General features: G+C 45.5%; 1 protein-coding gene across 1 annotated transcript in view; it reads left to right on the top strand.

Moving 5' to 3' along the window:
- Positions 1-8,765: 8,765 nt before the first annotated feature.
- LOC101526140 (contactin-6) overlaps positions 8,766-12,768 on the top strand; it is a 128,878-nt gene continuing 124,875 nt past the window's right edge. The window contains exon 1 of the mRNA XM_058679181.1: positions 8,766-8,786. Within this exon, the coding sequence (XP_058535164.1) occupies positions 8,766-8,786 (21 nt within the window). The remainder of the gene's footprint in view (positions 8,787-12,768) is intronic.

Genomic DNA, 12,768 nt, shown 5'->3' with positions numbered 1-12,768 from the left:
AGTTAACAGCAACTTGGCTGTTCCTGGGAGGAGAAGGAGCCTGCAAGACATCACGCAATTGCAGCAGGGCTCCCGGTATTCTGAGACCGGCTCAAGACACGAAGGCTTGGCCCACTTCAAGTCAGGTTCCTCTGCTGGCCATTCTCCAGTCCTCTGCGTAGAGAGCAATGAGTAATGTCCTTGCTTGCTTGCTGCCAGTGTGGGAACACGGGGCAAATGGGGAAAAGAAGGTGTGATATGTAATGGACGTGCAGTTTTCCATGAATGCCCATGGTTCCCTCCTGCCCAGGTCGCTGTCACCTGGATGTTGTTACAGAGATGGAGCTGCACAGGGTCAGGGAGTTGCACAGGATAAATCCCCTGGCCATACTGTGTGATGTCTGGGGTCACCTTAGGTATTCCTTGTGTTTGTAAGCATAGTGGAGAAGAACCCACCAGATTGCTTTACCAGTACTTCCAACCTGCAGAACATGCATTCACATACACTGCCTTTTTGTTGAAGTAAATTGTCCCTAGTTCTCAGGACAGAGAGGTTGGAAAACTGAAACAGAAATTCTGTCTCTATTTTTGTAAACTCCCATGATGTAACAGGCTTGCTAGGGATGCCACAGTGCAACATGGCCACGGCCTCCTGGAACTCTGCTACCGCTGCCTGAAGTCCAGCAGATGTCTGGATTGTGGGAAGCGGAGCATGGTCACAGACTGGCAAGTGGTTTTATGGTCAGAGGTAGACTGAATGACAGTCTTCCATTCATTCCATAAAGTGATTATTTGTCACTGACCTGCAGCGACACTAGTGACGAGGCAAACACAAAGATCCGGAAAACAAGAACCAGAACTGGAACCTTTATTGCGAAAAGCGGGCTGCTTATACACAGCTCTCCACTGGTCACTTCTCCCTGTAGATCCACTGTGCGCTACCTGATAGGCCAGTAGCAATGGCATAATGGCAGCGAGGACATCAGCCTATCCCTGTGACTTCCTGTTTGCCTACTGGCGGGACCAACCCTGCCTCCTGGCCCTGGGCCGGCCACCATCTTGTGACAGCCCTTCATATGCGTGGGGGTGGCTCTGGCGCACTGCTCCCCACAATTATTCTAAACCAGAGATGGAAATGTTAGTGGTTTCTGGGTTAAGGACAATTACTACTGGGTTTAGTCTTGCAGTCATAGCCATAATTTTCTAATCCTATTGTCACCTGTCCTGTGGTGTCAGGCACAGGTCAGCAACGTTATAAATGGGGGTCGCTTCACAGCAGGGTTCAGGACACAGGACCCCACTTACTTTCTGCTACAACATGGTGCTCTTGCTGAGTCTATAAACAAGTTGCTAAAGAAATACAGTTCTAGAATCCTCTAGCTGAAGTACAGTGTCTCTTAAAGCCGATAGACTAGGGTCAGCCTGACAATGTCGCCACAGATGACATAGTGAGTGTTCCCATCTTCGGCGACTGTGTGTCCTTCAGTAGCATTGTTCAGTCGCACGTTGCAGCACGCCGGTACTAGAGACAGCGTCTAGTGACGCCGAGGGCCAGATCTGTCAGCTGGGTCCTATTTCAGCCTTCACCAGGCCTGCATTGTGGCATTGCAAGTTAAGCCACCACCGGTAGCAACAGGATCCCATATGGGTGCTGGTTAGAGTCCCAGCTGCTCAACTTCCAATCCAGCTCCCTGTTAATGCCCCTGGGAAAGCAGAAGAGGATGGCATCACTGCTTGGGCCCTTGCACCCACGAGGGAGACACAGCGAACCTGCTGCCTCCTGCTTCAACCTGGCCCAGATGCAGCCATTCTGGCTATTTGGGGGTGGACCAGGGATGGAAGATACTGCTCTCTAACCACGCTTTTCAAATAACTAAAGTAAATCTTAAGATACAGTGCACTACAGATTTATGTGTTTATTCGAATTTATAAATTTGTATGTAAATTTTGTTTTTATGTATAAGCAAAAAGATTTTAAAAGAGATGATGGAAAATGCAATTAAAAGATAACAAAGTAAATAATAGCAAAATAAAAGAAACTATTTTTCAATGTAAGTTCTTTTAACTTACAGGTGTTTCTATACATGACGATACCTTCCTTAAAAATGGTGGTTCTGGGAGTTCAGCCAGTTGAGTGCAATATTAGAATATGATTAAGTGAAAACAATGGATGCTTCTGTCAATATGAAGACCTCTCTCTTTCTCATATATATCCTTTACTGTAGTGGCAGGGAAAGGATGCTATCATGTTTGTATTCTTTTCAGAAGCCTTTGAAATTGTTACTTTTGTATTGAAAAGTTCCATGGGAGGAAAAAATCAACACTTGGTCAGAATATAAGTAGTAACAGTAGAAACTTTCATAGTCAGGTCATGAACCGGACCCCCTGTTCTCCGGACCAAACTAGAGCTTCAAGGATTCCCTGCCTGTAGACATTATCTGAACGTAAACACTACTGACGCAAACATGCACAATTGTAGAATTTCTCACCTGTTAGCATTGTGTCCAGGTGTTCCTTTATACATCGTTTGCTTGAAGAAATCCAGATTCTAGAACCCGGAATTAATTGAGCATTATAGGGTGCTGAATATTTGTGTATCGTTCCGCTGTGTGGCTCTCCTTTCTGGACAGTTCTCACTGAGGCCATGGAGCCTCACACATACAGATCTGTTCACACAAGAGGCCAGTGAGCTGTGCAGCCCACGCATAAGCAATTAGATGCTGTAGGGCAGTACAGCTGTACATTCCTGCAAGCGACTGAGTCATCCCAGAACACTGGAGCTAGAGGAAACTTCAAAGCAATTGCTAGGGCAGACTTTTCAATTTTCAAAAGAGGGAACTGAATCAATGTGATTATTATAAGTGAGTCACTCAATGTCATTCACCTGCTTGAGAGAAAGAACTGTAGGAGCAAACTGTGTAGGCCTGGGTTAGGACTTTGCTCCACAATGCTCAGTGTCCTGTTGTCAAGGACGCTCTGATTAGCCGATCTCTGTGTGAGACTACAGCAGGTGTTGGGTGTGAGACATTACACCAGGTGTCTTAGGAGGGCTTGTACATGTGGATATAGCGTAGCTGCAGGTGTTGGGTGTGAGACACCACACCAGGTGTCTTAGGAGGGCTTGTACATGTGGATATAGCGTAGCTGCAGGTGTTGGGTGTGAGACACCACACCAGGTGTCACAAGAGGGCCTGTACGTGTGGATATAGTGTAGTGATCCCTTGGTAAGGACAGGCCTGAAGTGGAGGCGTCATGTCTGTTTGTTCTAGAGGCTTTGGGAAGCACTTTATATAAACCCCGGATGAAGAGTATACATACGAGCTGATTATTTCACTTGTGGTAAATGAAAAGCCAACAAACAGAATTATGGGTAATTTGTCTTACTGGCTCACACATCTTAGCATTCCAGAGACTTAGGCAAGGCTGGGTTTTTGTAATGATTGCCTATTTGGGTCAGAATCAACCACAGTGACACCTGGATGTACAAAGACAGAAGCTGCCCCCTGGGAATACAACAGCAGCACATGGACTGCTAAATGCACCTTGGGTGTGGCTGGTACACTTGTGGCAACCAGTGTCCAAAAGCCTGCAGGCAACACATGCTGACTTGTTTACCAGAACAAGAGGAAGGGACCTGCAGTCAGAATTCTCCTGAGAAACAGGGCCATAGAATAGACATGACTCATACAATTCCAGGCTAAGTCCCAAGAAGACCATCTGGAGGCTGGCCATCCAAGAGCCAGGAGCCTCGCTGCTGGAGAGACTGACATGCAACTGCTGGCTCAAGACCAAAGCCCTACAAGTCCCCCAGCAGGTAGCTGTTCAACATCACAGTGTGCAAAGGTCAAAAAACCCACCATCTGATTCCATAGGCAGCAACAGCGGAAAATTCACCCTCTTTGGAAGAAAAGGCCGGTGAGAGACATAGCATGCATGGAGGTGACTCCTCTCCTGCCCTGGCCCTGTCTTCCTGGACGTGCCTGCTCACATGCAGTGGTCTGACACCCGAGCCAAAGTTGCCTGGAAATCCCTCAGACGCACTGAAAAGCACCAGTCGAGCAGCTCTCATGGTGTCCCTTGAGCAGTGAAGTCGATTGCCAATTCCATCCTCCATTGGGTGCTACGTGTGGTTGGCTTGCTGTTGTAACTCGGATTGCTGGAGCTCAGGGCAGGAGGGTGGGTTTAGCACAGTCTCCATCGAGGGGGATGGGGAGTTTAACCATAGCTTCAGACCAGGTCAATACCACCTGTGAATAGAAAACTACACCGTATCATACGGGCTTATGGTTTAGCGACTCACTGGCAAGCTTGGCACTCCAGCCCTAATGTTGACAATGGTCCTGACTTTGTCACTGGTTTCAAGTAAGGCTTGGAGCAAGGGCTTGAGGCAACCTCAGGGCAGCTCCAGGCATGGAGGGAGGTGGCTTCTCAGAGGAAATTCTCAGAGCTTCTATCACAAGGCGAGGATGGAATTTTGGGACAAGATCAAAAGTGCAAACACTCATTGAGTAAGTGGACTATGTAATTTATCTTGTTAAACTGGGAGTTTTTATCAGGAAAAGAGCATATTTTGGTACACAGAAGCTGTTCAGGGAAAGCCGGGATACATTTTTGTGGGGTGCGGCGGAAGAGGCTAATTCCATTCCAACAAACAGGATGTAGAGAGAATGTTTAATGCAGGTGCAGAGAGGTGGGGAGAGAAGTTCCGTTTCCAGACCAGAAATATTTAGTAAGAAGCAGAATCTGAGGAGGGTCGGACGTTTATCGTATGTGACCTTGAATGTAGAGAGAATGTTGAACGCAGGTGCAGAGAGGTGGGGAGAGAAGTTCCGTTTCCAGACCAGAAATATTTAGTAAGAAGCAGAATCTGAGGAGGGTCAGACATTTATCGTATGTGACCTTGAATGCCATTGCAAGGACTCTGAATGTTCATGCCACAGGGAGCAAATTAAAGGTCTTAAAATATGGGCATAAGGGCCCGGTGGGGTAGCCTAGTGGCTAAAGTCCTCACCTTGCATGCACTGGGATCCCATAAGGGCACAAGTTTGTGTCCCAGTGGCCCCACTTCCCATCCAGCTCCCTGCTTGTGGCCTGGGAAAGCAGTGGAGGACAGCCCAAGGCTTTGGGATCCTGTACCCTCGTGCAAGACCTAGAAGAGGCTCCTGGCTCCTGGCTTCAAATCAGCTCAGCTCTGTCTGTTGCAGCCACTTGGGGAGTGGATCAGCAGACCGAAGATTTTTCTCTGTCTCTCCTCCTCTCTGTATATCTGACTTTCCAATAAAAATAAATAAATCTTTTAAAAATTGGCATACTTTGGCCAATGCTAAAGAGTTTGTTACTAATACACACACAAACGGATAGAAAGGATGGGAGTTTGTTAAGAATCTTATTTTATTTTATTTTTAAATATTTTCTATTGGCAAAGAAGATTCACAAATAGAGGACAGACAGAAAGCTCTTTCATCCACTGGTTCACTGGCCACGTGGCTGTGACCTGGAGCTGAGCCGGTTCTAAGTCAGGAGCCTCCTTTGGGTCTCCTGTCTGGGTTCAGGGTGCCAGGGTGTTGGGTCATCCTACACTATGTCCCCAGGCCACAAGCAGGCAGTGGAGCAGTTGGGACACGAACCAACGCCCAAATGGGAACCTGCCACATGCAGGTGAGGAGCTAGTCACTGGGCCATAATGCCAGGCCCTGATTTTCTGATTTTACACTTGAAAGCTGCTACTTTTGCCAAACCCACCACTACCCGTTTCTTGGCCTATGAAAATGGCCTCTGTTTCACTCCTAATCGCTTCCTTTCCATGCTCACAGCAGCCAGATACACAAGTTAAATCTTGATTCTGCCTGCTTAAAGTCTTCACTGACAATCTGCAAGGTAACAGCCGTTCTCCTTACATTTGAGTCTCTTTCTAAATGTCCCTGTGTCCCTGCAATCTTTGAATCATTCACAAACCCAGACCTGCCTGTGAACCCGGCCCACTGCCTCCCTGTCTGTTCCCCTGCCCAGAGACCTAAAGATTACCCCTTTCTTCTTGAAGCATTGCAGAACTGCTTACTTCTCTGTGTGTGGTGTGGGGGTGGGGAGTGTTCTTGTTTGGTTCGGTTTCTTGCTGTTTTGTTAAATGTCTCACTAGACAGCAAATCAGCAGTAACACCCAAGCACCTAATGTCTTAAGGAGAGCAGAGCAATAAAAATGCTGATAAACAGATATTTATTGAACACGATAGAAAATGGCCATAAGAAAAGAAATGCAAGCAGTTAAAGGCTTATAATTTGTGATGTTCAGACAGTGCAAAAATGGTCCATCATGTAAGAGAATCCGTGAAGCAGGCAACAGCTCACTTTAGTATATTGACCTGCATACGATGTATGTCCTGTGACTTCCAGTCCTTATGTAAATTTTCAAAGAATTCGACTCAAATTTTATAGAAAGTTGAATACAATTGATATTTTAGGTGTAAGTGGAATGAACTAGTGAGAGAAAGAAATCAGAGTTTCAAAATTATATATATAATTATATATATATATATATTACAGAAAGTGATCAAACTCATTCCTCATTGTCTTCCTGCTTAAAGCCCACATGCTTCCAACAACTACTTCAGGTTGTAAGAAAATATATTTCCTCTAAGCTAAAAGTTTCCAGTGAATCTTACCATTTCATATCTAGAAGCTTTATTAGGCGTAGCATATATGAGCTTATTCTAATTTTATATGCAGTTTAGCAATTTTATGAGCTTCTCATTAGATTTCACTTCTGGAGTAAAGGCCAAAGTAAGTTTATCCTGATTTCATTCATCATCAGATGGCTTAAATGTCAAGATAAATTAGACAAGATTAAGACTTGATCCCTTAGAAAAATCTCAACAGTCCCAGGAATTGATTCTTTGCAGAAACCCTAGAGTGCGCGTTCACGTTGATTCTAGCAACAGTGGAAAACGGGTTTCCAAACACATGTTTCTCAGTAATAACAAGGGCACCCAGATAAAGCATGAAATATATAAAGCCAAACAAAAAAAGGAAATATGGAAAGCTACTGTTAATGCACTCATATTCAAGCCTGCAAGAGGATACTGCAACATGACCATGGAGCCTGGCATTCAAACATGAATTTAATTTGATTGAAAAAATGAAATGGATGTTTAGAGGGGTCTTCAAAAGACTTGTGGAAAATGCTTATTTTTTTAAAAAAATTATGCATGAATTTCAAACTATTTTGCATCAAGAAAAAACTTGTATTTTGAATTTTTCTTTAATTTTTTTTTAATAACTTAGCGAATAAGCCTCCAGCTCCTAGAGTTTTAGTGAACAAAATGGTATAGCCTTCCATCAAGCACAAAGAAAGGGATGGAACCAAGAGGCCTGCCAAGCAGGAGCTGGCGGAGTCTGCTGCTGGCATAGCTGGCACACCGCTGTCCATGGAAGGATACATCTTCAAATACCAATAAAAACCATGGCAGTCTAAATGCGTTACCAACCGTGACCCAGTGCCCCGACTGCTGGTGCAGAGCCGTGTGTGGGGCCTGGCTTCCGGCCTGCACGCGGCGTCCTGGGAAGCACGGGCAGTGGGAGCTTTGTGCTCCACTGTAACCTAAGGGGACGTTACACATGCAGTGCTTGGTATGGGAGTTGAAATTACAGAAATGTGAACTGAAGTGATTGAAAATCTGCAGAATGTGTATGTATGAAAAGCCACCATTTTGCTTGTTTTGGACAATATTTTAATATTAAATAGAATCAATGCCTAGCAATCAATATGCAGAGTAAAATATGCAGGCTTGTGTGTTTGTCGTTTCATGACAACTTTCTTTCAGGTTCTCAAGACGCACACTGGAAGACAGACGCTTTTCCTGCTGATTGTATGGGAGAAATTTTTGACCTTAGCAAGTGGAGATGAGGTTGCTATGGAAACTGGTAATTCTGCTGCCACTCATAAGCTCCTGTGCAGGTAAAGTGTTCTATTATTATGAGTTTTGATTGATAAATATATTGTCATTGTATTTCTATACAGAGGTGAGGCAGTTTTCACAATGTGCAATACAAATATTATTTGATTTGCAAAGTAGTAAAGTCTTAAGAATTCTACAGGGAAAATTTAATCTTTAAAATGAGTCAGAAACTATTTTTTAAGCATAAACTAACTTTACTACATTTTAACTGATCAAATGTGACATTTTCAGTATGATTAAGTTATTTGCATTATCACTGAAAAAGAACAGTTTTCTCGATTCCTCTAGAGTGTAGTATTTAAAAGAATTTAAATTAAAATACATATTTTCCCTCAAACAGCATTTAGTATGAGAAAACAAAAGCTGTATTGAAATAGAACAGAATCTGCTGTGGAAGTTTACATTAGCATAAAATTAGGATTTTTTTTCTTTACATTTCAGTTCTTAAAAAGAAAAAAACAAAAGCAGCAGGCCCAGAAGCTTTGCTTTAGCTCAGAGCCTTCTAAGCTGTGTGTTTAAGATGAATGCTAAGCAGGCGCCACTGACCAGTGGACGGGCTGGGCAAGTGGGGTCGACGCAGCAGACACAGCTCGCAGCTTGGCTTGCCTGGAGTGGAGTCCCATCCCCACGGGAGTGCTGGCTGTCTCCCGAGGGGGCCGCGCAGGGGTCTGGGCTGCCCCAGCAGCACTTGTCTCTGGATGCTGGGCTTGGAGCTGCCCCAGCGTCCTTTCTCATTCCGGGCTGTGCAAGTACACTCTGCCCGGTGTTGGGACACAGGAATAGGAAAGGGGATGACAGTCACCGACTGTGGAAGTGACTGGCCCTGTGGCTAGCATGCCGGAGTTCTCGCGTCAGGTAGGCTGTGGGCCTCGTCACAGAGCTTCCTGGCTTTGGCCCCTTTTCTAGCAAGACATTCCACTTGTTCAGTTGTTAGACTGTATAGCCAGAATCAGGAGTTCCAAGAGCCGTGCAGCCAGTACAAATCCCAAGACATTAAGGCTATGAAATGTCCAGAACCTGACAAGAGAAATCAGCAACCACTACTGAATCCAGTAGCTGAGAGTGTCACGGTTATATTGGTTCAATCACTTGTTGTGGTTTGTCTCCCTTCTCGATCAATGACAAAGATTTGAAGTTAAATAATCATGTCTTGGAGTCATTAGGGTGTCCCCAGATTAGCCTTGTGTGAGTAACAATGCTATTCCTACCCTTCAGTGTCAGTTTGTTTTACCCTTTGAATACATGCATTGAATTGGTGTCATAGATCTAAAAGACCTTCTGTGTGAAGTTAAAACAGACTCTTCTCCAAGCACACACCTCGTCTAACAAATGCTGCCAATCTCCGATTAACTTTTATTCATCTGAATTGTTCATGTGATTCTCATGTTGTTTTGCTTTATTCCGAAGGGAGATATAATCACATATTCTGGTCACAAAATTCTGTAGTGAAGGAACAGATTGAATCTGCCTTTCTGAGCCATAACTATCTAAATAAGATAATCTAAGCTGAATGGCGCCCCAGGCTAGAGTGGTGGTGACGCGGTCCCTGGCGAGCTGTGCTTCGTGGTGCAGGTGCTGCCGGGCGTTCGGTGGGGTGTCTCCCTTCCTCCAAGATGTTACGTTTGTTTCGAAAATTAGATTGCCTAATGGTAGTATTCTGTGTCTGTGCATATGAGTAATATCGTGTTTTTCCCAAAGCTTACTTCTTATTTATACTGCAAGGCCTGCAAATGTTTCATAATTACATGCCTTTCCTTCTTACGCTCCCTGTACAACCCTGTCAAAGTACTGACAGTTGCAGGTCTCCTGAGATTCTAAACTGAACATGCAGCCTCTTCTGCTCTCCTGTGACTCTCAGATGGGCTTGCCACCTCTGGCATCTTTTCCATGGACACATTTCCTCCCAGCATCTTTTCGAAGTCTCCTAACATTTGATCCATTCAGGCATACACCCTTCTTCTGGAGACATTTGTGAAGTTTTAACTATTTAAAAGTCTGTTCTACGTTAGTATTTTTTAATACTAAGGGAAAACCAAGACCCATATAACTAAGAGACACGATTACTCATTATCTATGTTTAAGTTATTTCATTAATCTCTATAGCAGGTCAAGTGATGACCCTGAAAGATGGGTAGTTACTGACAGTTGAACCTTGTGTGTCTCGTACGAAGCCGGGTTTTTCGATGTGATCGAGCTAAGAACCTGGAGGTAGAGCAGTCCCCTCGGCCTCCCCCTGGGAGGATGCACACTCCCAGTCCTACGCGTGCTGGAAAGAGGAGGTGGGGCTGGATTTAGCACGGCAGAAGGCCAGGGAAGATGGCATGGGGAGATCTGAATATGTCATCTCTATCCATGGTTCTCAAGATTCTGGTACCTGGAGGAACAAGAATTCTTTGGGGTTGCGTGGCCCATCCAACCAGATTTCCACCAGGGACACCTGGCTTGCAGCGAAGCCAGAGAATGAACATGTGGTTCCAAACCCTAGGGTTTGTGGTGATTCTTCCAGAAGCCACGAGAAACTAGCAGTGTGATTGTCACTGGGTGCACTGCATTCAAGTGACAGGAATTATGGCTACTTGGCAGCCAGTGGGGACACAGGGAACACAGGTTGAATGAAAAAATAAGCAACTAAAATTTCAGGGTGTTTCTACCACAGGGTAGAATAACTCTTGGTCAGCTTGTAGCGGTGGGAACTGGTCTGCTCCTCCCCTTTGCTGTGTGCTGTGCTAGTGAACTTCAACCATGCTCTATGGAGGTGAACTCCTCCTCCCTTGTTCTCAAAGAGCATCTCTACTACCTGCTAGTCTTACTTGTCAGTTCCACACAGAAAAACAGGCTGTTGGTCCTCAACAGGCTCAGAGGCACACTGGTGCTTCCACTGGGCCAAGTGTTGGGCTGCAACCTTAAAGGGCCTTGGTCCTGCTGCCTGCTGCATCCCATCCTGCTGGCAGGTTGGCAGTAATGGCCAGGACAAGATCTCAGCTGTGGGGATGTGGACAGGTCTGCTTCTGCTCTCTGACCCCAAGACCCAGAGTTCCCAGGCCGCCGCTCTTGGCTATTGTCTGTGGTTTGAGTGAGGTTGGCGTTGCTGCATGGGCCAGCCAATCAGCATTTCCCATCAGCCTCTGCTGCTCTGACTGCCCCAGAACCACCTTGAGTGAGCAAATCCCTGACTGTTGGTCCCTCTGTCCTGCTGAGTGCCAGGGCAAGGAGAGGGCCTGTGGTCGAGTTTCACACGGATGCAGGCAATGTGAGGTGTCCCTGCCGCTGGACCTTGGCTTTGCTGATGCCAACCAGTAAGGTGTGCTCTCCCTCAGGCTAATTCACCTGAGGTGCTTGCCCAATCAAAACGTGTCCTGAGGAGTGTTTTTGATGTAAAGGACTAAGGCACTCTGCTATTAGATTGGAAAATGGGATTCCTCTGGAATAAATGAGAGCCATAAAAGATAGCAATTCAAGGAAAGAATAAAAGACAACTTTCTAGAAGGAATGGGCTTCCAGAGGTACAATTAAGACTTAGAAAGTTTGTTTTAGCTCCAAGTTACAGAACCATGTTTATCTGTTAGAGTAGAAAAAAAACATGTATGCTAATGGGATAACTTGGAAAACCAAATTAATAACTGTGGAGAACACTGTACCGTAAGCCAACTAAGAGGGAAACTGCAAGAATGGAAATGTTCCAGATGACCAGGAATTCTTCAAAGAGAGCAATGCGTCACATAGTAAATCCATGCAAACTGGCAGGTGTAATAAACCTGCTGGCTCGCAGATCCCTGATGCCTGGAACAGACATTCTTCCGGCTCAGAGTGAGCTGACTGTTGAGTGTCCCTCAAGCCCCTCTGCCCACGCTCTTATTCAGATTTATGGTGAACATAGCAGGACCCGTAGGAATGCAATGCCAGGCTGTATTTTTGAGTCAAGTGACATCTTTGCAATTTCTAGTAGAGATGGCCCAATTCAGAATTGCCAAAAATGCCGTTTATGCAAAGCCCATGGATAAGGTGATTTTATGATCAAACCTTCTTCCAAAGCAATTGATTCTTACATCCCAAATTTAATTGTTTCTAAGACTGATGCTAATGAAGAAAAATAGTATCTGTTTTGCAAGCATTGCTAAGAAATTACTCGTCCTCAGCCTAGGCTGGTGCAGGGGATAGCGTTGCTAAGAAGGGGATATGGCCCATCAGTGGAACGAATGTGAGAAGCAGTGACTTCACTGTGAAGTCTTAGCAGGAAGCCAACTTGGCATGGAGGTGACATCCTGGGTGACATTTTTGATATAAAATTCCTCATAACTACCTGTGGCATGATCTAGAATGGCATAAGGATTGATGGGGCTCATCGTGCGGTTCCTGCAGCTTACCCGAGGCCTCAAAGCAAGCCCTTGTCTAGGACTAGAGGTGAGGCGGTCTGGGCCTGCTCCACCTCTCCAACTCCTAGTGCACTTGCCCGCTGCATGGGAACCACAGGGTTGGTTTTTCTTATGCTCCTGGAAGTATCACAATTATTCCTTTCTCAGAGTTCTCTTGCTGTTCCATTATGTGGAACATTCTTTGTGCACCACCTTCTTGCGTGATCTTTCCTCGGAGGCCACTCTGGGCATGCTCAGGACCCTCTGTTGGTGTCAGTCACTCTCGTCAGCCTTGTGTCTATGTGAGTGCTCCTGTCACCATCTGGAGTGAGTGTTTTTACATATTTGGTGATTGGTCCATTTCTGTCTGCACCTTAGTGAAGCATAAAGGCTTGGAGCAAAGGTGTTGCTATGATACGTGTGGCCCGTCCCCTGTGCCTTACATGCTGCCTGACTCACAGAAGCCCTCAGCCCTGTTGAAAACC

Source organism: Ochotona princeps, chromosome 21 (genome assembly GCF_030435755.1).
Source record: "Ochotona princeps isolate mOchPri1 chromosome 21, mOchPri1.hap1, whole genome shotgun sequence".
In the NCBI taxonomy this organism is placed as follows: Eukaryota; Metazoa; Chordata; class Mammalia; order Lagomorpha; family Ochotonidae; genus Ochotona; species Ochotona princeps.
The sequence above is the reverse complement of the archived record's forward strand: the minus strand, read 5'-3'. Positions and strand labels throughout refer to the sequence as shown.